At 52.2% G+C, this 26,945-nt stretch overlaps 1 protein-coding gene across 1 annotated transcript in view; it reads left to right on the forward strand.

Moving 5' to 3' along the window:
- Positions 1-26,945, forward strand: part of GALNT14 (polypeptide N-acetylgalactosaminyltransferase 14) — a 209,053-nt gene that overhangs the window by 140,413 nt on the left and 41,695 nt on the right. Inside the window, exon 3 of the mRNA XM_044261823.1 lies at positions 23,674-23,772. Coding sequence (XP_044117758.1) covers positions 23,674-23,772 — 99 coding nt within the window. The remainder of the gene's footprint in view (positions 1-23,673; positions 23,773-26,945) is intronic.

The raw sequence follows: 26,945 nt of genomic DNA on the forward strand, positions 1-26,945 counted from the left end.
TGCCTGGCAGGTGATAGAATTCCTAGAAACACTTGTTGAACAAAGGAGAGGGAGAGGAAATCTGCAAAGACACTTGACTACTTTGCCCCATCTGTCTTCTGTGCAAAGAGGGAAAGAGGACAGAGAAGCAGCCCCCCAACCTCCTCTCCTTCCATCCTCGGGGGCTTCAGATGAGGAGGCAGGAGAACGGAGTCCGTGAAAGGAGTTCTCATTAGTGGGAAGAGAAGAGCAAAGAAACAGCATGGGGGAGTGGCCTGAGCTTATTAAATTTGCTTCCAATTTTCTTACCACCATAATTGGATTCTGATTTATAGGACGTGTGTGGACGAGCGCATGAGATGGAGCTATTAGCTGAGCATTAGAGCACACGCTGCGGGGAGGCCGGCGTTGGGGGGCATCGCCCAGGAATTCAGAAATGCCGCGAGGCCGGAGGAGGCAGCAGGTGGGGGGAGGGGACAGGGCCACAGAAGTTTTTGCCCGATAGGCAGCTGGGCCGATGGAAAAGCCAAGCACACTGGCAGTTATGGAAGCCCTCCCAAGCACATCGTGGCCTGGCCCCGAGCAAAAGCAGCCTCATAGAGGCTGGGGCTTCATCTCCCCATGAGGAATAGAACCATCACCTTGTCCTCTTGGTCCTCCATGTCAGGGAACCCCGGGTATTTTGTGGGGATGGCTGGAGTCACCTGGAGAGCAGAGTGACCGAGGCAAGGAGGTGGGCTTGGAACTCCCCGTTCCCAGGCTTTATGGGGGAGGTGGGCAGTGAGGGATGTCCATATCCAGGCTAGTTTAGAAAGTGAGTATCTCTGGTTTCCAAAGGATCCACTTCATATTCACCCTTGGGGGTTGACAACCAGAACTTCCCTTGCCCACCCACCCCTGACCCAACATGCGACATTTTCACAGTCTCGAGATGGACAGCTGCTGTCATCGGCTTTTCAATACATCTTGGCTGTGGCTCAGTTTCCTCATCCCTGATCCAGGGCCAGTGGGAGGCATGGGAACCAGGCCCAGCAGTGGCTTTCCCTCTGCACGTCCTCTCCCAGCTTTGCTCTCTCTACATTGGACTAGAAGGCCTTGAAGCTTTATGGGCACAGTCACTGCACCTTGCAAGTCCATGTATCCTGCTGCAGCCGGTCTTCTCGTTCTGGAAGCATCCACGTCCATGTGCTCGGCTCTCCCGCCTGCCTCCGTGGGAATCTCTTGGTTGTGCTGGTGTTGGAACAACCTCTTGCCATCTTGTCCCCTGAGACCCTCAATCCTGTTAACATGGATGAGAGCCCTAACTCCTGGGGTCCCGCCAAGGTCCACTGGGGTTGCAAGGATGACGACGAGATGGCAATGGTGTCACTGTGTCAGTGTAACAAAGGGACAGCATCTAGCCAGGGTGATTCTGAGATGATTTCCCAGCAGAGTTCTCCTGTTTATCGAGCACGGATGGTCCAACAAACAGTCCTTGTTCTCCAGTTGTCCCGCCCCCACCACTGTCCCCACATTTGGGTGACAGCAGCTGGCCCTGCCCTCATCCAAGCAGCACAGAAAACATCTAGCAGACAAGAAGCCACTCGATAGAGGCACCCCCCACCCCCGGGAGAGGAGGGCAGTATTTTGATAAAGCAAATGTATATTTTTTGCTGTTGCCTAGCAATACTTATTATGGGGTTGCTTTGACTGTGGGGGCGCAGGTGGCAGGGTGGACTGCGCCCAGGAGCCACGAGCTGGAAGACCTTGCCTTTGGGAAGCTTCATTAGGTCCCGTCCTCCTGGCCGGCTGGCGCTGATTTTTCCCCTCAGCCTACTCTCCCAGCCTCTGTCCAGGGCACGGTGCTAAATGGTTCAAACAGTGGGATACCCATCGCTTGCCTGGAGGGAAAATTCCACACTTCGATAGGTCTCACCAGGAAGACATTTTTCCTTTGCTCCTTTTCATCCTGGGAAATGAAGGGGCAGCGGCCCAGTCTGGGATCGCCAGTCTCCCTCCTCGTATTTACTCGGTTGGAATGGCTGCCAAAGATCATCATCATTTCTCTCCTTGTACTCGTCACTTAGCGGTAATAGGATAAAAATCTTTACGGCTGGAACGGCTAAGCATAAAAAACGTTCATATTCCCTCCGAGTCAAGGCTCTTCCACTAGCTTAGCACAGAGTTGGTGATTCCGCATCAAGGTGGAGGGGACGAGAGAGGAAACCCATCACAGACACTAAGCTTTTGCAAACATGCTCTCCCCATCTGCTCTGTTCTGGTCCCTCCTGTGCACCATTTTTCAGTGCAGGAGTTTGTGAGCCTGTTGTTAGTAGCTGTGAGTGTGCTTCCCTCTAGAGCATCCTGGAGTCCCAGGGAGCCTTGGATGGGGGCAGCAGAATGAGTTTCTGCACATTCTAGAAGTGGCTTTCCGGAAGAATGGCATCTGCTGCCCTGGGGGCTGTCTGAGTCCCTGGGGCAAGGTGTAGGAGCAGGTTCTCACCAGGGGGGAGGGGAAGAGAAACCACAGAAGCTGAGTTGGGAGGTGTCTCTGGGCCAGGATTCCTTCCACTCCTGGGCCTCTAGGTCCTTGTTTGCTACCCCTGTCCCTCCACCTCTGCCTCTTCTGTGAGTTTCAGGCAGATTTCCCAAAGAGGCAGCATCTCAGCCTTTGAAAGGGGACTGGTCAAGAAAATTGTGGATGAGAATTCATCTGAACGAGCTTCCTTCAGTAATGTCTTCTCACACCTTGTTTGAGCTCATTCCCACCAGCGTTGACATTGTGTGTTGTGTTCATTCATTCATTTTCCTGTTCTTTCACTCATTCATCCACTGAACAGGTTTATTGAGCAATAACCACATGCCAAGCTCAATGCTAGGAATTGGGGGGGCTCATGGTCTATGGAGAAAATGCACATGGGACTGATTCCTGGTGCTCAGCTGTGAATTGCTCTGAGGCCTGTCGTTGAATCTGGAACTAATGCATGGACTTCCTGTCCTCAATTCCCAAGTGCCCATCTCCCGCCCTGTCCTGGTTTTGGTGTCACTATTTCTGTCTTGGACATGGAGCAAACCATATGAGTTGGGAACTTTCCTGTACAAAAAAAAAAAGTCGAAACAGCATTAAGCTGGTTTACCCAGGAGAAGGGAGAAGGCATTTACACTTGGATGGGAGGCAGAGACTTTTGGAAGGAAATGGCATTTGAGCTGGAATTGGGGGCGACAGGTAGGATTTTAACTGGTGGCAGGCATCCCAGATTGAGGGAACAGCATACGCAAAGACAAGGAGGTGGGAGAGCCACACTGTTTTGCAGAAGTCAGTCCAATTTCCTTGGAGTGTGGGTGATGGAGGGGAGAATAATTCTGGATGGGAAACTTGGGGTCGGGTTGTAGCCAAGTCATCAAGGTAAGGAATTTAGAGTCAGTTCAGTCAGCACTGGAATGCTTGGACTCTCATCGTGTCATAGCCTCATCATCTCAGTAACCCCAGGAGATCTCCTAAGCAACGCATCCCTGGCCAGTCCTGGGTCAGTGGAGCTCCTGCCGAGATGGACGGGAGCCCGTGGGGAATACTAAGGTAGGTCCAAACAGAACAGTGATGCCTTCCGCACCCCCAAAACCATCCCAACGGGGTAGAGTGTGATGTAGGATCTTGGCTCTAAGGCATTGACATCCTCAGGTTGGGGGTGCTGGGTGCTACAGTGGGGAATTTGTTCCAGGGTGAGGTGGGAGAGAAGCGAGAACCGGTCTGGAGAGAAAAGGAGATGGTGAGGTCCGGGAAAAGGAGTCTGTCCAGTCTGACTGTTGGGTTTGGGACTGAGTACCAGTACTGGCTACGAAGACTTGGGCAGAAAAACAAGACTAGCAGATGGAACACATACCTAGGTAAAGAGATCGAGGCTCAGAGGGGTTATGGGACATGTCCAGGATCACACAGCTAGTCAGTGTTTGGCTGAAACTCAAAACCCAAGTTTTCGGGTTCTAGGTCTGTATGTAGATAAATATATATATGTATATATTCTGTCCCGATTAGGAAGCCTGGATTATGTCCAAGTTCACTGAGCACGCACATGTTTTACTGGTGCTTGTAGGGCAAGGAGAAAAAATGATGTGTGAGGGTTCTGTTTCCCAGTTGAGATAGTTTGATACTTCGATTTGAGCTTTGCTTGGGGCATGGATATAACATATTTCAGGCAGCTAACGGAGTCAGTAGTTTCTTGTGTTCTGTCGCCAAGACCAAGAAGAACCTGTGTGCCTTAAAAGGCACTAAATGGCTTTAGCTGTGGAGGCACATTTCCCTCTCTCCCCCCTGGGTTTGCCTCCTTTATTACATGTTGCCTGAGGAAGGAGATGATGGAAAGGAATGTGGAAAGATACAGAGAATTGTGTTCAGTGCCCAGAATTGGGAAACTGGTTTGGAATTAAATATTTCCCTTGCAGAATTTATCCTGCCAATTATTGAGTCTTAGGTTAGTAGGTGTTAACCTTAAAAATCGAACAACAAAGGTGTCAAGCAGCAAATGAGTTTGCTCAGGAAGAGCAGAGATATCGCAGTTTGGGATCTACAATCTATGGGGGAACCACAGGCAAGTCTGGAGAACAAAGGGGAGAGCGTCCTCCAGTGGGAGAAAGAAGGAAGTCAGAGGGGTCCTTCGGAACAAATGTTCATTGGAGGAAAAAGAGAGTTTGAAGTGGTGGCAGCTTCTCATTGGCTGCAGGCAAAGACAGCTTGAGGTTTCCTTTACTCATTTTCACACCGGGACATATTCGTCAATAAGCAATCCAAACACTTGCTCTCATGGGGCTTCCTCAGGGAGGCAGATCTGCCAGCTGGGTGACTGGGCGCTCCTCACTGCCCTCCACAGGCCACCAGTCCCTTCTCACCAGAGGGCCACTCCCCTAGGAAGAATGTTCCCTTCACTAGCCTTGAGAACAAGCCCTGACCCATGGACTTGGGGGCCAGTAACACCAAGGAGAAGGGGCCATCATGGCTGTCTCCTCTAAGTTATCCTTTTTTCCCCCATTGCTTTTGGAATATACATTTTTAAGAAAGCAGAAGGCTGAAGAGGAGACCCTGGACTTCCACTGTGCATCCTGGAATGTTCTCTTTAGTGCTAGACAGCTGGAGTGCTCAGGGGAAGAGAAAGCATTACAGAGTTTGGCTGTGGCTCTTGCCTCTGATCGTGGGCTATATTAAATCCTTTCACTTCCGTGACTTTTGAAATATGTCTGCAAGACCAAAATATTCCTCAAGATCCAGAACCTCTCTTCGTCTTACTTAGAATGAGTCCCACAGACGTACAGAAAGGTTGACACTTCATACATATGCCGCTTGAAGAAATTTCCAGAGAGAACATTCCTGCATTCCCACATCAACCACCTCCATCAAGGGAAGGGCGACTGTTAGCTTGCCAGAAGCACCCTGTTGTCCCTGCACCTACTCCCCACCGTAGGTAACACTGTCCCGACTACAAATGCTAGAGTCTGGCATGGCTTATTTTTGAACTTTAAATAAACAGACACAGTATGTGTTCTTGTGTGTCTGGCTTCCCTCAAAATTAAGTGTGTGAAACCAGCCATGTTTTCTGAGATGTGGTATATTTATTTTCACTGCTGTATACTATTCCTTGGTGTGAGTCTGTTGCAATTGATGTATCTGTTCCACTGTTAATCCTCGTTTGGGGTTTTTCCAGTGTGGGGCTCTGATGAACCATGTTCCTTTGATTAATCTTGTACTTGTCTTTTGGTGAACACGCATGTCGACCCCACCCGCCGTGTACGTGTCCGAAGTTCCATGGCTCCACATCTTTGTGGTCAGTCACTGGCTGTTGTCTGTTTCACTCGAGCCTTTGAGAGGCTGAGTCGTGGTATCTTCTTGTGGTTGGGGTTCACCTTTCCCTGATCACTGAGGCAGGGCACCTTTCAGAAGTTCGTGGGCCACGCCAGTCACCAGTCAAGCGTTTCACACCTGCTCTCTTCACCTCTCTAGGCCCTTTGCCCAAGAACAAAGCACAATGCCTGACTCTTAGTCTGTCCTCAATAATTTCTCTACAGAGTGTTTATGTCATTTTCTCCCACATCATGGAGGTGCACGATAAACGGGAGGGAAGCCACTAGACGGAGCGTGAGAAGCCGTGGGTCCTGTCTAAGATAGTGCCCAACACTTCAGCCCTCAGTGTGTCTGTTTCCTCACAGGTAGGAAGAGAGACGTAGCTCAGAGATGCTTATTAAGGTCACTTCCAGCCTTGTCTGCTGGTTGAAAATACTGGTGCTGATAAGAATGTGCAGGAACTGACTGAGGGACTGAATCTGATTGGAGGCTATTTCCAGAAGCACGACTCCCTCCAGCTCAGCAGCACACACCCCCCACCACCGTGGCCCTGGATGAATCCTTCCCCTCGCACACTTCTTCTCCTCCTAAGGAGACTTGAGGGCCTGCAGGACCACAAGAGCTGTCCTTTATGGCCGGCTTGCCCATTTCTTTGCGCCCTTACGCCTTCCCCTGGGTGGAGGTCCCCAGATCCCCCACTCAACTTGAGATGCCAGCGTAAGCTGCTTTGATACCATCTTTCAACAGCAGAGCTATTTGCTCCTGGAGTGGGCGCGTCACACGGATGGCGGCTTGACTGAAAACTGGGGACCTGCCCACGGTTTTCAGCGTGGAATAAGGAGTCGGAACATGTGAACTTTCTCCCTTTATACCACAGAATGCTGTCGTGTTGGGTTCCCGTTACCCCCCAGCGCTTTGAAGAACCATTGGCTGGGGTGACGTGCCCCTTCTCTGCACCTCTAATGCCAGAAAGAGACGGGGCTGGCAGGACGGGCCCCGGGTCCTCCTGAGGGTCTCGGGCACCTGGTACGATTCCTCAGTAAAATCTGAACCTTGGCCATGCTCAGAGTAAGAGTAACCACACCTTGTAGCTCCAGAAGACTGCACAGAGCCTTCTCTCGTCCCTTTAAAAAAAAAAAAAAAAAAAAGGATGGATTTATTTATTTATTTGACAGAGAGAGAGAGACAGAGACAACAAGTGAGGGAATGCAAGTGGGGGAGCAGGAGAGGGGAAAAGCCGGCTTCCCACTGGATGCAGGGCTCGATCTCAGGACCCTGGGATCATGACCTGAGCCAAAGGCAGACACTTAATGACTGAACCACCCAGGTGCCCCCCCCACATCCCTTTCTTAGCAGCACTTGGGGTGAAGGGGCGGGAAAGGAGCCCTGGCACCATAGCTGGTTAAGGAGTGGCAGGGCGAGGCATCCTAGCCCTGTGCGCTTTGAGATCGGGCCTGCCTATCACGTATCAGCTGCTCCTTGGGCGAGTTACTCAAACTCCCTGAGCCCCAGTGCCTCATCTTGAAAAGGAAATAATAGTAAAAGCCAGGGTTGCCTTCAGAGGGAGGGAAATAATCCATGCTGGAGGCCAAGCACAGTCTTTAGCCCCGGGTCAGCTCTGTCTGTTAGCTGTTGTGCTGAGTGTCCGGTGGCCCGAGTCCCAGGATCCCTGGGAGCACCCAGACCCGGGGATCTTACCGAGGCTTGGCAGCAAGCCTGGGAGGCAGGGCAGAGCGGGGGCCGGCCCTGAAGGAGCAAGGAGCTACGTGAATGAGTTTGGAGAGGCCCTGGCTCTGTGCCCAGTCCCCCACCTCTGAGCTGGGGTGTGCTCCAGGAACAGGGTGGTGCGGGGGCGGGGAGGGTGCAGGCAGAGAAGTTCTGCACGGCGCTTCCTGCCTCTCAGCCTTGGCTCCTGGCTCCGAAACACTTCACTTGCCTGAATGTCAAACTTAACTTAAAAAACCCGAGCGCAAAATAAGCAATGAGGCAAGCGCGATGCCGCGTCTGGTGAAATGTGTACTTTTAAAATAGTGGGGAGAGAAGCCAAGGCCAGCAGAGGGAGTGATTTCAGGGCCGGGGGCCAGGAAGCAGAACTGTGTCTGACAGCAGATGAAAAGAGCAGAGGAGGTGACAGCTGGGGGGCGGGTGGCTGTGGAAAGCCGGTGCTGGCCAGGGTGACAGACAGTGGGATGGAGTGACACGAGCGGTGGGCCTGGGGGCGGCTGGAAAAGCAGCTGAAGCAAGGCACAATGTGACAGAAGAAGGGGGCCCTGTGGAGTCACGTAGCAGCAGGGTTCTGTCTGGGCTTGCAAGGGCATGGTCAGCTAATGTCCCTGTGGTTGTCCTTGGTGTCCCTGGTGCAGCAGGGGAACCCTGATATTTGACTGAAGCAGGGGTGTCTGGACAGCTCTCACTTCCTGCCCCCACCTGACCCTCTCCATAACCCTGACACCGGCCAGAGCCGGCCTCGTTCCTCTGCTCTCCTTCCCTGCTCTGCCACGTCTCCCCTTGATGCATCATATGGACACATCTTTTTTTTTTTTTTAATTTTACTAATTTATTAGAGAGAGCAGAGGGAGGGGCACAGGGAGAGGGAGAACCTCTGGCAGATTCTGAGCTGAGCATGGAGCCTGATATGGGGCTCCATCCCACGACCCCAAGCTCATGACCTGAGCTGAAATCAGGAGTTGGGCATTCACCTACTGAGCCACGCAGCACCCCTGGACACATAATTTATTCCTTACCCCAAGCCTCACCGAGCCTGCCTGTGCCACCTCTGGAGACAGCAGGCATCCACTTTGCTCTCACCCGTTCCACCTCAGGACAGGTCCCACTGTTGACCTTGGACCCAAGCCCACACCTTTGGAGTCTGACTTGGCCCACCCTCATTCCGTTGAGTGTGCCTCCTACATAGCCCTTGGACCTTGGCCTTGCTTGATCCTCAGCGGCTGTCCCCTCTCACCAGGGTGACTTCTGCGGCAGCCCCCACCGCCCTCCACCATGCATCTGGCCCCCTACCGGTCTGTCCTCTGCTTTTCCTCCATGGAGATCTTTCTAAATGCAGACACTTGGCTTCCCATCTAAAATCCTTCTAAGGTCGTTGGCTCGCTTCTTCCGGAAGGCCGGTCCACCCCAGCTAGTCAGGGGTTGTGGTTCCCTGACGGTGCTCAAGGCATCATGGCTTTTCATCTGTGCTGCTCTGTCTGCGCAGGGCACTCCTTCATCTTTCAGGAACCTGGGGTGGGGTGAAGAGGGTCTTTTCCAAGAAGACATCTCACCCCCTCCCACTGAGTTCAGTGGCTCCCCCTCACTCCTGTGCTCACTGTGAGCACTCGTTACCCCAGGGGCACACATCCATCTGCCCCCCTCCTCCATAACCTAGAGTGACCGGGGAAGGTGTGCCAGCAGCGTCCCTGACACACAGTCTCTCATCGGTACAGCTTGAGGGACTGCGGACCCAAAGCGTACCTCGCTGGCTTCCCTGTCAAACTGTCTCCTGAAAACATGAGGGTTTGGGAGTACAGGTATGGGGAAAGAATCCTCGAAACAGAGGGAGAAAATCAAATCCTGGGAAATTTAAACCCACCTTCACTCAACAAAGGATTCTCAGTGTTAGCCCATAAATCCGGGACCATAATCAGCCAACGTTTATTGATCAAAGTATTCCCCTGGCACGTGGCAGGCACCTTGTATGTGTTCTCCCAGCCCAGCAGCCTTGCTGTGATTCTGGTTGAGAGATGAGGACATCGACTCCAGTCGGTTGACTAAGTTGCCCTTAAGAAATGTAAAGAATTAGGAAAGTGGGCCCTGCCCATGGAGAAGACAGCACAGCTTTGCAGACAGGGGAGTAACTTCCAATGAGAAATGTGGTAGGGGACGCTGACGTGAGTGGGCATAAGGCTGGCATTTAGGCAGCCCTGGACAAGAAGATGGGATGTGGGGGATGGGGAGGCATGTGGAGGTCGTGCTCAAGGGAGAAATGAATGGACCAGGTTAGCAGGACTGGAAGGCTCAGACAGGGGAGCTATGTGGCAGGGCTGGGGGTTAGTGTGATTGGGGGGCCTTGGGATGCGGTCAGGGCTTGGCTTCAAGGACCCAAGTGAGGCTAGGGAGAGCAGGGAGGGAGGAGATGTTGGGGCAGCTCTGCAGGCAAGAACAGTCAGGGGGCTTTGCAAGGGTGCAGACCCAGCTTGGGCAGGCAGAAGTGAGAATAAAGGAGGCAGAATGTGGGGCAGGACCGACTCAGGATGGATAGATGGATGAACTGGCTAGGGGGAGAGCTTGGGAAGCTGTGAGAAGCCTTTGCTTTTTACCTCCCCCTTCGGACCTTCCAGAAGGGCACACTGTTGTGAGTCTGCAGGAGAAGAAGTGGGGAACACTTGGCCCTCAAGCAGATGGTCCCTAAGCTCAGTGGCTGCAACCCTGGATTCACTAGGGCTACAGGTTTTATCCCAGCTGCTTCAGTCTGAGGATTGAAGGCAAAAGGTAAAAGGAAAGACTGACTATTCTCTGATCCTTGAGCTGGAGAGTCTGAGAAATATCAGGGAATTGCTCAGGGAGCATCAAAGGGAACTGCTATTCTTTAGCAGGTGAGGGACAGCCAAGACTTGTGTTTTTTGCATCTTTCCAGAACATTCTAGCATGTGTCCTTCAAGACCAAAGGCAGGGAGAAAGGTGAAAGAAAGGCCGGGAGCCACTGACTCACATGACCATCCAGGGGTCCCCAAGACGAGCATGTGAGAGCACAGAGTTGGGAGCCGACCCATCTGGTTTTATCTCGAGGCTCTGCTGCTCACTGACCTGCCCTCACAGTCCCCTCTGTGATGAGAGAGGAGGACTTCAGAGAGTCACTGTGCAGATCTCAAGCTCTTGGGAGAAGACCTGAGGCAGAACCAGGGGTCAGTAGGTGTTGTGTGTTATTACTAATGTGTAACGTGATTCTGGCAGGGCTAAAATAAGACTTGAAGGAACCCTTGTCCCAGACACTGAGGAAATCTTTTTCAGAAACATTGCAAAATTAGGCCTTGGCCCAGCTCCACACTTCCTGGTCCCAGCTACACTCTGCCTTTGTCTTTTGAGAACATTCCCCCCTCCCGCGTGTGTGCACGCACACATTAAGCACACGAGCACAGGCGCACGCGGCTGCCATCTGGGTGGTGCTTGGTACCGGCGAACGCAGGTCCTGGCAATGTCCCTAGAGAAGCCTCTTGGCTGTGTCCCGAGAGCCGTCACGCTTCCTGGAGGGACGGTCCTGCCGCCTCCCTGTGGCTTCCCCCAAACTCCGGGCTCCCACTCGTTTCAAAGGAGCTAGTCCACGTAACGGAGCAAAATCAGTTGTCTGGGCCAACAAGGGGGTCCTCTCTAGTGGGGAGAAGTGGCGGTTTCCAGAAGGCCTAAGTTTAGCCTGACGTATCCGCATCCCCCAGTCGGATGCTAGTTCTGAGCCAGTTGCACAGGCAGCAAAAGTATGTGAGGAGATAAGTGGGGACCTGAGATCATAAAAACCATTGTGAGGCTCAGCAGCCCCAAGAACAGACGTGGCGCTCTTGGTTCTGGAGCAAAGAGTAGAGGCTTCCTGTCTTCCGTGTTCTGTGTGCATGGCACATGGGGTGGCGGGGGGAGGGGGTGTCGAACCCAGGCACGTCATAATTTAGTGGGCAGACCTCTGAGCTGTACTTTCACGTGTGAATTAGTACAAATCTGATCCTTGGTGTTGGGGCAAGAAGGGATACCGTGAGTGAGATGTTCTTAAAGCTTAATTCTACAATGTAAAGGGTTTTTAATGGTTCTGAAATTGCAGCCTTTTCTAGTGTTTAAACAGCCTTTTATGAAAGGATGATATTAGATGATGGGATTTTTAAAATATGTTCTCTCCCACAAAATGTTGCAAACCTAATAATGGTCTTTATAAATTTTTTAAGGTTTTATTTTACTCGTATGAAAGAACCCAGCATCTAGAAACCATTGTCTGGCAGTAAGGGTGAAATCTGAAATCGGATTGTATACCAGCTAAGCTTGAGGAATATCTAGGACAACGATGTGCGTTAGAAATAGACGTAAGCCACGTAGGCTACGTGAAATCTTCTAATAGTCATGTTTTAAAAGGCAAAAGAAACAAGTGAAATTAATTTTAATAATACATTTTAACTCAGTACACCCAAATATGACCATTTTGACATACAGTGAGTATGATGAGCTATTTTACATTCTTTTTCATACAAAGTCTTTGCCATCTTGCACATATTTCACGCTCCAATGCCCAGTGGCTACCACATTGGACAGTGCGAGTCTGGACGAAGAGGGTGTCCGAACCATGTCTGGCAACCCCGTCCAGGTAGGATTCAGTCTGTCTCCCCTCACTTGAGAGAGCAAGTGTTCATCATCCTTGAACACTGTTCGACGGACACCTCGATGGACAGTGTTTTCACCTCCATGAACAGTGTTCATCGTCCCTGGGACTTTGATAACCAAGGAGAACATCTCGGCCCTTTAAATACAGATGGGTATTTCCAATTCCAGCATGTCAGAGCTCTCCACAGGCATCAGATGACTGTCCCCGGTGTCTCCCAGGACACCCTTCATGCAAGGCTCCCTGTTTGTGCCACCGAGGCTCCATATTCCAACTTTGGTCTTAGTGACTTGTTTGGTCTCTCTTCTCTGTATGATTGACCTTGAGACCTTGCTCAGCTTAGAGCTCAGGAGTTCCCTCGAGCTGGTGTAACTCCTAACTTGTCAAGGGACGCTGTCCCCTCCGGCTTCTCCCCAATGGGCGCCCACCTGCTTTTTCCCTCACAGATACATCCACTCATTCTTCAGACCTGTGTTGTACGTCTTATGTGCTAGGTTCTGAGGTCCCAACTACAAATGAGTCCTTGCCTTCGGTGCAGCCAATAGTAGAGGGGACAGATAAGTTCACAATGTTTGGTAATCGATTACGAAGATGTCCTCGGAGACCACCTTGGAAAAGCCTGGGGAGACCAAGAAATGCTTTCCAGGAAAAGTAACTTCCAAGCCAAGATTAGAAGAACAGAAAATTGCCTGACCTTGAAAGAGAGGAGAGTGCATTTCAGACACGGGGAAGGAGGCCATGCCTGTAGAGGTCCATAGAAAGAAGAGTGGGTCAGGCAGAACCTGGCCGAAATTTGGAGCATGCAGGGGAGGAGTCAGAAGTGGTGCTGGGTCACTAGGATAGGAAGCTGTGATTAAGGGTTTCAGCTTCATTTTGCAAGCAGTTAGGTAGCGTTGAAACATGTTAAAAATTTGCAGTTTGGAAAGATCGTTTTAGCTGCAGCATGCTGGATAGATTGTAAGGGGATAAAGCTGGCTGGGAAGCTGCTGCGGTAATGCAGACAAGACATGATGGGAATGTGAAGAAACAGCATGGCCATGAGATAAGTAAGAGGGATTGACAGGCCTAGGCCTTTAGTTAGGTTAGGGGGCTGGGGAGAGGCAGGATTTGAGAATATCTCTTGTGATTGGGCACATCATAGATGGTGGGTTGGGGAACAAGGCACAGCAGACTTGGCCAAGGTGCTGAAGGCAGAGTGTATGTGAAGAGGTCACCTCGTGGGGACCTCCAAGGGAACGTGCTCTTCAGGATTAGGAATAAGGTTGGGGTCATTAGCAAATAGATAGGAAATTGAAGCCATGGGAAAAAGTTGAGTAATCCAAAGAGAAGGAAGATTGAGAAGAAGATGGTTTACTAGAATTTGCAGGGGACACTAGAATTTCAGATGAGGGAAAGAAGAAAACCCAGAAGAGACAGCCTAAGGAGAGGATAGCCACACTAAGGTGATTTCACCAAAGCCAAGGGCAAAGAACCAAGTATTTAATAAAATGTGTGACCCTCCATGTCACATTTTACAGAGATAACAAGTAAAGCAAAGACTGAGAAGTTTCCGTTAGTTTAGCGACATGGAGGAGCGGTAGGGATGTTGGTAATAGGATTTGGTAGGGAGAGGGGGTGAGAGGGCACTGGAAGGCAGAAGTGAGCAGAAACCCTATGTGGACTGGAGCCTGGGGCCTCTCTGAGTCATCTGACTGGGGCGTCAAGCTTGGTTCCTTGAAGGAAAGAGCAGGTTCAGTGGTAAGGCCCAGAAGATCCTTGCCGGACCACTAACTAGCAGGGTGGCCTTGGGCAGGTCAGTTCACTGTTATGGGCCTCAATTTCCTCATCGGTGAATATAGAGGGAGCCGGAAGAAATGTGTTCTAAACCTGTGTCCCACACAGTCCTCCCTGTATATCCAGTAAACAGGCACATTCCTGCTATGTGTAAGGCGTTGTGTGCTAGAAGAAAAGAAAAAATGCACGGGTGGGCGGGGGCAGGTTTTGAGGTCAAAACTGGGTAAACAGTAGGCTAGCAGGTCTCAGAACCTGTAACACATTCATGTGTATTGGCGATCACCAGAAAGGTGATCTAGCAGTTTTCCAGTATTTCTCATTTGCCCAACTGACTTGACTTGTGCCAACTGTGTTCAGAGAGCAGGCATAGGCTTCTCCTGGAGACACTGTCCACCAGCTGCCAGTGTAGGGGTTGCCCAGCCAGATGCTCTCTGTGGTACTTTCTAGTGTTGCAGCAAATCAGGGGTTCGTCTGGAGTCAAGGAGAGAAAGGTCTTCCAGCTGCCAAGGGCTACAAAACAAAGTAGAAGTGGAGACTGGGCCTTTAGGGGAATCCAGATAGCATGGCCTTTTTTTTTTTTTTCCTTGAAAGAGTGAGAGAGAGAGAAGGAGCAGGAGGGAGAGGAAGGGAGAATCCAAAGCGGACTCCATGCTGAGTGCAGAGCCTGATGCAGGGCTCGATCCCACGACCGCAAGATCATGACCTGACACAAAACAAAGAGCTACCCAGGTGTACAATATCATGGCCTTTTATATCATGGTGTCCTCTTTCCCCAGTTAGCATGCCAGTCTGTCAGCAGAGATGCTTGGGGGACTTCTTACATTTGCCAGGAAAATGGGCTTGAAAAGTTATTTTCTGGAAACACTGTTCTGATCTATGGGTTGCCGTTAATCTGTTGGTGGAAGTGCCCTCGCATGGTCAACATGTAGATTGTCTTAGAAATGTGATGCCACAGGGAGTCGGTGGCTGAGAAATCCAGGGGGATACCCTGAGGGGGAAGAAATGAACAGCAGGTCCTGAGCTGGACTGACAGCATCAACTCCCATCCCTGGGACAAGTGAGAAAAGACACAATTTCTTATGTGTTGTATGGTTCATATTAAGGGAGTTGAATCTATAAAGATTGGGACAAGCCCAAAAGGTACTACTGGAGAACTTTTCTGTGTGTGTATGGCCCTCGGGCATCCATATCTAGCATCATCTTGGGGGATGGAGGCCACCAGAGGGTCCTGTAGGGGCTCTGGAAGGACCTTGTGGGGTCAGCTACCAACTGCCCAAGAGGATTTATCATTGACCCCCAGGGAGTGAGAAATGCTGCTGACCTTATTTCTTCAGGTAGCTAAGGGGGCCTATATTCATTGTCTCTTGTTGCATAACAAATTACCCACCATTTAGTAGCTTAATAGGACATTTATTATCTCAGTTTCTGGGGATCAGGTATTCAGGCTTGGCTCAGGTGTGTCCTTGACTGCAGGCTCTCCCAGGCGGGAATCCAGGGGTCAGCTAGAGCTGCTGGCATCTGAGGGCAAAACCAGGCTGGACCCTCATCCGATCTCCCTTGTGTGGTTCTGGGCAGGATTCTAGTCCTCACGAGCTATTGACCTGAGGCCATGCTCACTCGTTCCTAGCCATGTGGGACAGCCCCGCGTGGCAGCTTGCTTCACCAGCATGTACAAGCCACAAGGATGGATGTCCCAGTCTTTCCTAACCTGATCACAGACGTGGCATTCCAACATTTTAGCTGTGTTCTGTTCCTGAGAAGCCACTCACCGGGGTCAGCTCGTGCTCTGGGGGAGGGGACACCACAAGGACTTGGGAGTTGGAGGCTTCTGCTGCCCACCACAGTACCCGACCAGGCTTCAAGGCAGCTCATTCCCCAGCCCTGGCCCACGAACCCTCTTCCCAGCATAAAGGAATTTAATAATGCGTTCAGCAATTAAAATGTCGCAGCACAATGGAGTAACAGATCTCACTGTTATTCTTAGTATCATTTATGAGATGCAGGATTTCTGTAATCCTAAATGAGGACAGCTGTTGAGGCAAGACCTAGGAGCACTCTATGTTTATGTGGATGAACAAATTAATCTGCATGTGAAATCCCAGTGAAATTGACATGAAATAAAAATTTCATGCCTTACAGTGTATCTGTGCTGCCCATGAAATGAGATTAAAAGGAATTTCTGATTCTACCGTTGTCATACTTTTTATACTGCTTGCATTTTTCTCTCCTAAAGACTCGAGTTTGAACCCAGAAGCCAGGTGCAGGTTTGGCATTTTGTACCTTTTGGCCATCTTCCTTCTCCGCTTGGCTGGGAGCCGGCTTCCTTACAGAGAACTGATTCGGGAATGTATTAGCTCTAAATGTATTAACTCTCAGCTCTAAATACAGAACCTGTGATTCTCAACGCAGATAGCATGTTCGCTGTCCCTGTCCCAGGGCAGCTGACATTCTGGAATGGTCCCTGGGCCTTGAGCTTTGCTCCCCTCATCCTTCTGCACACCCATCAGCTTTGGGGTGGGTGTTCGTGTCCTGGGGACTGAGGGGAGGAGATGCTGGTCTCATCAAGGCTGGAGCCATGACATGGGGAGATGAGACAAAAGTGTGGGAGGGACAGAGCATGTGCCCCCGTGCCTCTACACCTGGAAATCCTCAAATTGTCACTCCCTCAGGGGCCAGAGAGTGTTCTCCCAGGAAACGGGCCCCACCCCCACACTATACCTGTGTTTCTCTTGGCCCTCGAGTCCATAGAGCTTGGGAAATGGAACATCAGACTCTGCCTGAGTCTGCCCTCTGCCATGTGGGCAAGACTGTAAGAGTCACAGTCACTAGCTATTTAGAAATAGGTGTGCATGGTTTGTCCCTCCCCCACCCAGGGCCTCATTGAAATCACACCTCTGCTGGCCGCATCCAGGCAGAAAGTAGGAGTCCCTGTCAGGATCCCACAGTGGCGGCTCAGTCAGCCATTTCCCTGTCCTCCTCTAACTGCCCAGGAGCAGCAACCTGTCTCTCCCCTCTGGGCAGGTGGCTGCAGCAGCTAGGTTCTAGAGCTCCATAGAAACTGCTTCTTGAGTTGGTAACTTGAGTGGAGACACATGGGTCCTCAGGGCATAGGGCACACAGATGGGACTTAGCAGCAGCTGGAGGCTTTTGGATATCCTAGTGCTTGGAACGGTGCAGGCGTGGAGAGGCAGTGGCATGGTGACAGTTGTGGCATGGTGACGAGGACAGCTAGCAGGCCTTGGTTCACATCTCTGCACTGGCTACAAGTTACCTAACCTCCCTATGCCTCAGTCTCCTCCTGAGTGAGTCCATCAAGCAGTGGCCCCTCATAAGGTTGTGGTGAGCATTTAAATACACAAGGTGCCCTGCACAGTGCCCGGCAGCAGGCGTCACTGAGTAGTAGGGGGTTTTTTGTTATTTATTTATTTATTTACTTGGTAGGAGAGAGAGAGCGAGCACATGCACCCACAAGCAGGGGTTGTATGCCAGGGGAGAGAGGGAGAGACAGAATCCCTGGCCGGCTCCACACACAGCCGGCTCCACACACAGCACAGGGCTTGATCTCCCTACCCTGAGGTCATGACCTGAGTGAAAACCAAGAGCCGGATGCTTACCAACTGAACTACCCCGGCCCCCTGAAGTAGTAGTTTAAAAACACGATGAGGTAGAATTTTTATCCCTGTAGACCAGGAGCTGAGGCTTAGAGAAGGAAAGTCGCTGCCAAACCCCCGAGTGGTAACACACCCAGGTGTCCCACCTCAGGCCTGTGTGATCTCCATTACATTCTGAGGCATATCTGTGTGACCTTTGCCCTTTCTCTAACTGCCTTCGATCTCCCCTCTGGGACATCGGAGCCCCCACCTCCGGGAGCCTCTCTTGTCTCACTCGGTGCCATTGTCAATTGTGGGGGAGTCCAGGGGCCTTCCTTTCCATCAACATTTTGGTGACAATAATTATTATTATTATCAGAGTCCCTGGGTCTGCCTCTCCATCACTCCCTCCTGTTTTGACTTTCCAGAGTCAAACACCAGATGTTGTCATTTATGGCCATGTCTTTTCTTCCATAAGGGTAGCATGCTGTAGGAGGAAGGTGTGTGTCCAGGAGTCAGAGGACCAGGTTACCAGCCCCAGCAGGCCCACATGGGACCATCAGGAGCCTCTGTTGCCCACTGATAAGTTGGGGATGGTGGGATCATAACAGTGCTTAGAGACAGCTGTCCATTTCATGAGCTTTGGCAACAAAATAAAAGGCAGGTGCATGGGGTGCCTGGGTGACTCCGGCGGTTAAGCATCTGCCTTTGGCTCAGGTTGTGATCCCAGGGTCCTGTGTCAGGCTCTGAGCTCAGCGGTGGGGAGTCTGCTACTCCCTCTCCCCCTGCCCCTCCCCGCCTCCTTGTGTGGGTGCTCTCTCTCTCTTTTTCCCTCTCTCAAATAAATAAATAAAATAATAATTTAAAAAAAATAGCATGTGCACATTACATTTCTATGGGAAATGACAGCGACCTTCACTTAGCATGTTTCTGACATACCCGCCTTGGCACCTGTTGGAGTGTAGGGACAGGGCAGGGGTGGGTAGGGGAGCAGGGACCAATGATGGAGAGCTGGAAAGAGATGGAAGAGGAAGAAGTTCCTTCCTGTGCCTAGGGCTGGTGTCTCAGGAGCTCCATGGAAGCGTCTCGGCCGGTAACTGGTACTAAGCACTCAAAAAGTTGATGGTTCAGGAAGACACACCTGAACTTGGGGAAATTGAGAGCCTCAGTTGAATTTTTCAGAAAGAAAAAGGAGAAGCACAGAACAACAACAACAAAAAAAACTGCACAGGGGGAGGGAGCTCAGCGGAGTGTACGTTATTCAGGAGGTCGTAGGGTCGTGGGGACAGCAGCCCCGGCGGGCGGGCTGGCGTCAGTCTCCCCACACTGTGTGGTCCGCCTTTCCTCTGGGCTCTGCCCCCACCACAATCTTTCCTGCTCACTCGCTCTTCTCGCCAGTAAAACCCCTGAATCTTTAATAAATTATAAACATGCTTTCCCGTCCATCTGTGGGCGCCAGATCTCAGCATTGGCAGCTTTTGACATTTCCCCAGAGTCCTAATAGATCTTGCCATTTGATTAATCCTTTAGAACCTTCTCCCAGAGAGTCAAGCTTCTGAGCTGACTCCTCACGGCGTCCAGTCCGAAGGATCCTTCTCCGCCTTTCGGCCTTGTTGCGGCCAGTGCCAATGTCCCCAAGCAGGGCGGTGGGGTGTTGGTAACAGGAGGGCAGTTAGAAGTCAGGGGACCTGGGTTCAGCTCGCCTGAGTCATTCTCCAGGTATGTGACCCTGAGTGAGATTTGGAGCCCCCAGGTCCTCTCTTCTGGGGCGTGCAGGTTCTCAGAAGCTGTTTGGGGGGTCTGATGAGACAGTGGAAACTCTGTGACCGGGGTCAGAGGGAAGAATCCGTGAAGTCCCAGGAGTCAGGCTGCTTATGCCATCGAGGTCAGAGCAGTGCCCTGCTGCCCACTCTCCCTGGGCCTGTGTACGCTGGAGCTCTTGGGGGGATCACCGCCCCCCAGATTAGAATCGCCCCCATCCTTGATCCTGCAGGAGCGGGGAGGGGAATGAGGTCCCAGAGCACGATTACCCGGCCTCCCGCCAACGCCTGTCACACCACCAAGTTCTGCCCAGTTTAGGAGGTTGAACTGGGTCGTCTCCAAGGCCCCTTCCTTTTCAGAATCATGAGTTCATGGTTCTAGTCCCTAAGCACAGAACAGGGCGTGGAGGCTGGTTCAGCACCTGGAGCCGTGCTAAAAAGAATTCTCGCCGCCATTTACTCGGCTTCTGTTAAACACCTCGCCCGTTGTCTGCAGTCTGTGGTCTTTACCGCAAGCCTGTAAGGGAGGTATCTGTCTGCATTTCAGAGGTGACACACTGAGGCTCTGAGAAAGCAAACGATGTGCCCGAGGGCCCATAGCATGGTTCTCGGTGGAGTCAGGGTTCAGACTGACATCACAGCCCGGCTTCCTTTCTCTAACACCGATGCTGGCTGCTTTGCTCTCCCTGCCTCCTCGCACCCCTCGGGGCCTCTCAGGGCCCCTCACCTTCTGTCAGACAGGACAGAACCACCCAATGGGAGCAGAACTCTGCACATTTGAACGCGCTCTTGAAGACAACGGCCCCGACGGGCTTGTCAAGATTGGACTATTCCCTAACAACATAGTAATAATCTAGGGGGAAAACTATGCAAGTTAAAAATTGTTGTCTCCACTTTCCAGAAGGAAAAATGGAGGCTCGGAAAGGTCAATTCAGTGTCCAGCCACACAGTTGACCTCATGCTGCAGGATGGTCTTTGTGGGGTTCTGTCACATCAACCGTCTTTATTTGGGGTCAGCTACAGTGAGAGCTTCTGATTCCTGTGCTCCCTTACGCAGGAGAGCCCAGCCCCTGTCCTACAGATGAGCAGACAGTAAGCTGGAGAGGAGGTGCCTGGCCCGTAGTCCTACAGCCAGTTGGTAGGGTATGACCCCCCGGCAAATATTCTATGAACCGTCTCATACGGCACTCAACCTAGGGGTACAGAACCGTGCCAGGGCTGGGACACTGTACCCCATGTCTCTCTGTCCATCCCTACTTCAGCCAGCACCTCCTCGTCCGTGAAGACTTCAGCAGCCCAGGCAGCGTTGTGCCTGCCTCTCTGGTCTGCGGGCGCCCATGCGTGCGTACTGCTGGGCCCTTGTACATTTACACGCCTGCCTCCCCCAGCTGCATTGGCCGAGGCAGGAGAAATGGCCTCTGTCCCCGGAGGCTCTCTGAGCGGCTCCCACTACCGCCGTCCCATACCAACTTGCCCTAAAGAACTTCCGTAACCAAGGCAGGGGTTTGGGGTCCCTTGGCCATCCCCAAGGTAGTGCCCAGCCTCTGAGCCTTGGCCCAGCCCTGCCCGTCATGGTCTTGGGAGTCACTTGGGTCAGTCTTTCTTTCTGTCTCCTCTCTGACAGAGACGATGAGGTCCTGCTAAGCTCTCAGCTTTATTACCTTCCTAGAAAAGACAGATGATCACCCCTCGGCTCCCTGACATCCACCTCCTTCCTTTCAGCACTCACCATGCTCACTGCTGCCTCCCCCACTGCCTGGGTCTCCCCAAGGCCCTCCACACCCTCACGGACCCTGTAGCACAGCAGCCGAGGGCCTCCCTCCCCACCCTACCAACCAAGTCCACCTCAACTAGCCTCCCGCCCTTCTCCCTCATTGCTCCTAATTTAAACTCAGGTCTCTATATAAAGATAGGCAAGTTCAAGACCTCTTCTCCCTGGGGGCCATGTCCAAACATTTTCCTTCCCGTTTTATAATAGTTAGCAAATCCATATAAATCACCGCCAAAACTTAGTAGCTTAAAACCACAGGAATCGTTGCTTATCTTCATAGTATTTGTGGGTTCGAAGTTCTGGGAGGTTCAGTGTGGAGCCAATGGGACTTTTGTCATCTACCGGCTGGACTAGCATTGGGGGACTCCCTCCTGGGGTGTCTCATTCACGTGGCTGGCAAGTTGGTGGCGGCGGGGGCAAGTGGCCTCTGTTCTCCCACGCATGAGCATCTCTCCACGGGTCTGCTTGCGTGTCCTCTGTGGCTGGTTTCCCTCCAGGTGGCCAAAACAGAGCCTGCACTGTTTGTAGCCTTGGAGGTGTCACCCACGGTCACTTCTGTCATATTCTGTTGGTCATGGGAGCTAGCCCCGATTCAGTGAGGGACAGAACAAAGCAAGGCATGAGGACCGGTAGGTGAGATTTGCTGGATGCCTTCGGGGATGCTGGTGGCCATACCTTCAAAAACCATCAGTTCTTAAGACAGCAGCTGAGCTAGGAATGCATTTCCCAAATCTCTTTCTCCCTCTCCCCATGAATGGGCATCTAGTATGCCCAAAACAATGGGCTGAACTCTTGTTTTGGGGACGTGGAGAGAGACAAGCATCCTTCCCTAGAGATAGGGAACTAGTTCCCTAGAACTCATAGTCAGGTGTGGAAGACTGTCCCATCTCCGAAAGTTCTAGAAGAGAAATCTGTACAGAATACAGGAATACAAAGGACAGGTCATTGCTTATGTGGGGGGAATGGGGAAGGCCTTCACAGCAGGAGGGACATTTGCTCTGGGTCTCGAAGGATGAGTAGGAGCTCATTAGGTGGAGAAATGAAGAAGGACGCTGCTCTGTGCAGAAGTCCTAGGATGAGCAGTGAAAGAGAGTTCTGGAAGCAAATGATGCTGCCACCGAGGGAGGTCTCAGGGGGCTGTGATAGGGAGTTTGAACCTTCTGCAACAGGAGCCACTGAGGGCTTCTGGCCAGAGGAAGGCCTGCACAGAGCTGTGTGGTAGACAGGATGTGAGTGGCAGGGGCAGAGGGTGGAGGCAGGAAGACCAGTCAGCAGGTTGCCCCAGGGTTCCCTGAGAGGAGTGAGGACTCTGGAAGCCGGGCCCGTGGGAACAACAGAGCAGGAGTGGATTCTGGAGGGTTTTCTTAGTAAACAGAGCTCACATGATGTGGTGAGGTGTTGTCTTTGGCAAGTTGGGAGAGACAGGATCGGGAAGGCCTGAATGTCGTGACTTGACTTTACACTATCTTTTTCGCTGGGGCCTTCCTTTCCTAATTCTTGGCTCCTGATAGGTGACCCAAGCCCAGCTGTGCTCACAGTGCCCCGCTTTCTCTGCGCAAATTCTCCTGTTCAGTGTTTGCTTTTGGAGGAACGTGTTTAAGTCTCAGGGAGGCCAAAGGAGCGTCAGGCTCGTTGGCCTAGGATTGAGATGAAATGTTTTCAGCCACAGACTTCTTTGAGAATCCAGTGAAAAGTATGAATCATCTTCCCAGAGAAAAACAAAACCAAACCACAGACAACCCACACATTTGCATACACTGCTTTGCCAACGGTATCAGCGGGCTCCCGGGGCCCTGGAAGTCCCGCCTTGGATCTCCAGACCCCCAAACTCAAAGCCCTGAGCCGAGGACAAAATTAGAAAATGAAGAGAAGAAACATTTGACTCCCCAAATGTCTGTTATTTACTTCCTCGTTTAATACCACTCCGTGTAATTGGACAGGCCCTGGAAGAGCTGGAAACAGGAGGAAGCACTTACCCAGGGATGGTCCCTGGTGGCACCAGCATCACTTGGCGGGTTTATTTTCATTATTATAGTAATTTTCGGGCTGCGGGCTACAATTTTCCCTTGCAGCGAGGTATTAAATTGAAATTACCCCAGATGTAATTGTCACACGAAATGATCCTGGACACGTGGAAATGAAAGCTTTTTCAAGATGGAGTTTTATTGTCTGTGCCAGGGTGTTAGGGCTCTGCCTGGTTAAACTTGCCAGATTTCCGCCTGTGTGGCAGGAGGTCAGGAGTCAGTATGCAGGGGATGGGCTGGAGCTGCTGGCCCAGGACACGGTGAAGCCTCTGTTGACCTGGATGGACACAGACCAGGGAGCAGAGCCCAAGACTTGGGGGAGGCTTGGTGTGGCCACGAGGAGTCCCTGTGCATGAACTCGTCCCACGTTTATGTTCTGTATGCTAACTTAACTTGGATCCAAGCCCAGGTTCCCCTGTGGAGGTGGGCAATTTAGCTTCGGGCATTCTGGGCTCTCCCTGCCCTGGGGTCTTCACCCGTGCTGTGCAGATGGGGTGGTCCCCCCAGACGCCAGGCCTCTGTCTGTACTGGGGACTGCCGCAGTGACCTTGGTTCCAGCCCTTTAGATCTGCTTTGCCCTCCAAGGCCTTATGTGTCCTCATGCCTTTCCTCCCCCAGATGCACCCTGCTGGTCTACTGCGCTGACCTCCCCCCGACCAGCATCATCATCACCTTCCACAACGAGGCCCGCTCCACCTTGCTCAGAACCATCCGCAGGTAAGACGACCCTCCTCCTTGGCACCGCCAGGCCCCTCCCTCAGGAGGGGGAATGGCCCTGTGGGAAAAACATCGGGCATTTCTGACTCCATGCCCACATTGTCTGACACACTCATGCATCCATTCCATCACTCCCTGCACTCCTGTGGGGGCAGCGTGTACCCTGTCTCATAGGGGAGAGACAGAGGCCTGCTTTGCTCAGCAGCTTGCCTGTCATTGGCAGCCACAGAGAACCTGGAGCTCTCGCCCTTGAGCATGGTACTAGACTGCCTCTAGAATGAGTTCTAACTCCCACAGCTGCCAAGGTTGCGGAGGCTGGCGAGGCAGAGTCCATACCCAACCCCAGCATCAGGCTGGGATTAGAACCTGCGTCTGCCAAGTGCCGCCTTTCCCAGCACCCGCCTCACCACAGCTTCCCACGTGGCCAGGAGCCATGGTACACACCAGAGCAGCCCGAGGGCAGTGGCTGACCTTTGCTTTCCTGGCCATCTCCCTTCTGTTCCAGCCCCAGCCCCGCTCTGCCTCTCCACCCGCCCTGAGTCTGGGCCCCACCCTTGCTCTAACAGGTGCATCCTTCTTTTGGCCCATGGCGTGCATGAGTCTGAGACAAGCAAAAGTCCCAGCACCAGCTCCCAGCAAAACTCTCCTCAGAACACAGATGGGGCCCTGGGGGCTTGGCCGTGGTTGTTTCGGCTCCCCTTCTGCATACCATGTCCTTCTGTAGCTCTGGAGCTCCCATACCCCTCTTCCCTTCCCTCCATCTGTCCCCTCTTCCTCTTTTGGGTCTTGGGCTGCATTGGCATCTCAGATGGTGGCAATGGTGACCATTAGTCATGAGGCCTCTGGTGTGTAGACATGCCTGGGCTCATGCTCTCAGCTGGGAAGTTGTGAGGCTACTGCTGTACCCAGTCTACAGCTGAGAAAACTGAAGCTCAAAGACACTAAATCAAAGCCTCTTGTTGCTCAGCAATGGTGGCGAAGCTGGGTTCAAACCCTTGCTCTCTGACCTCAGTTCTTCTCAGCATTCTCCATGGGCCAGGCTGGTCTCCGGGTGGTGTTCAGCAGCCCTGGTGTTGGGGCTGACCCTGGGACAGAGCACATGCATACCTCCATGCCCCAAGGACACACAGCCTGCATGAGCCCATCCCTGTCTGGTAGGCAGCACAGCACAGGGTCGCTGATCCTACAGGGAGGGAAGGCCTAGAGAGTCGAGTCAAGCGTGGCAAAGTTGCTCGTCATTTCCATCACGAAGCCACACTTTCTTGTTCCTGGCAGGGGACAGACAGGGAAGCTCCAGGTGGTGGGAGGGAGTCAGTGATAGGCTCACGCTGATGGCAGGCACCAGGTCTTGGGGGCCACCTGTCACTTACAATGAACGTCCTCTGTGCAGTGTCCATGCATCCCATGGAAATGCAGGGATGGGCCTGCCCGAATGCACATTGTTTCCCCGTGTCCACAGGGGCAGCTCTGTCTGCGGCCCAGATGTCCCTGGCAGCTGGCTGGCTCATTCCTTCTGCCAGCTGCTTGCCCTGTCTGCTGCATTCACCCCACCAGTCCGGAGATCCGCACCTGATTTCCCAAAAAGCCTTCAGATCTTAACGCGAAGATGTCCTGAGTCACTGTCAGGAGTCACCGTGAGCCTCGCGGTAGACAAATAAAGTACCTTTCGGATTTGTAAACCTGAGCGGGTGTGTCTGGGGGGTCTGGGGACCTCCGATTTACCTGGGTCTTTTCTGGTGTGGGGAGAGCATGGTTCCTGGCTGGGCAGGGTGAGCAGGTGCACTGTCACAGCTGATTGCTTTGACAAAATGCCAGACCCCAGCCCCACTGCCGTCATGGTCTGCCTGGGCATGAGGTAGAGTTTCTAGAACAGACTTAGGGCAGCCTCTGCCTTTCCCACCATGGTGGTTGTTCCACAAGGTCATGTCTGGGCATGTATGCCAGATGTTTCCATGAGGACACTATAGGATCAGAGAGAGGCTCCTTGCCTTCTGGGCTGGCCTCTCTTCTTCCTTACAGGAGTCCTCTGACATCAGACACCTCCACCCCCTCAACACACACACACATACATATACACACACATTTAGGGCCTTCTTCTGAGCTCTTTACTGCCCATCTCAACTCTAACACTTAAGGCATTTTTCCCAGATGTCATCTTCAGGGAGCTCCTTTAGGGCAAGGACTGCATCTTATTCATCTCTAAGTTCCCTGTGACTCAGTTGCCTGGTCAGCGAAATGGGAATCATGACCATAGCTACCACACAGAGTTGCTTTGGGTTTAGTCAGCTAAGGGACTGGCCACTGTGGCTAGCAGACATTAGCTATGTCTGTATCTGCACAGCGCCTGGGCTTTCGAAAGAAAAGAGACTGTGGGTCCCTGGGGTTCAGTCCTTCCTTTGCCACCTCCTAGCCGTGTGACCTTGTGTAGGTCACTGACACCATCCGTAAGGGCGGGGCTAAAAATATCTTTCACATTTCCAGTGTTTGCAGTTCTATCCCATTTCCCAAAAGAAGACATTACCCTGGGACATTTGGGGGTGTTCAAAGACCCCGTGGGGCTCCCAGACCCCCCCATAATTCCCATACAGGGTCACTTCAGCTGCTGCCCATAGACTCATCCTTTCCAGCTCTATGGCGTACTTTCCCTTCTCCCACTACTCCTCCATCTCCTCATAATTGTAATAATGATGGATTATAATAATGTTATTAATATTTTAAATGTACGTTGAGCTTTATGGTCTCCAGAACCCATTTCTTGTCACTTCAACTGCGGTCCCATCTGGAACCTGCGAAGTCAGGGGTGCGTGAGGTGAATGGAGACCCCTGGCCACTGGGCTAGGAGGTACAGGAGCCAAGACTGTGGTTTCGGACTCCCTGGGGAGTGGGGGTGGGGGCACAGCTAAGGGCGCAGCCCCAGCAACTCTGTCCGCCAGCCTGATGGGGGCTACCCCAAGGCCTGGTGCACTGTGTTCTGAAAGGGGGCTTGAGGCCCTTCAACGCCATACTTCTCAGAAGGCCCCCCAGGAAGTCCCAGGCCATACACCAAAAGCCCATGCTTTGCCAGGAGAGCCCATGGATCTATTTCCCACCTCTGAGGAACCTCTGATATAAACCAGGCGCCCGGGCTCCGATCCAAGCGTGATACATAAAAACCTCAGAATGAGGGGGAACCT

The sequence above is a fragment of the Neovison vison genome, chromosome 8, assembly GCF_020171115.1.
Source record: "Neovison vison isolate M4711 chromosome 8, ASM_NN_V1, whole genome shotgun sequence".
NCBI lineage: Eukaryota > Metazoa > Chordata > Mammalia > Carnivora > Mustelidae > Neogale > Neogale vison.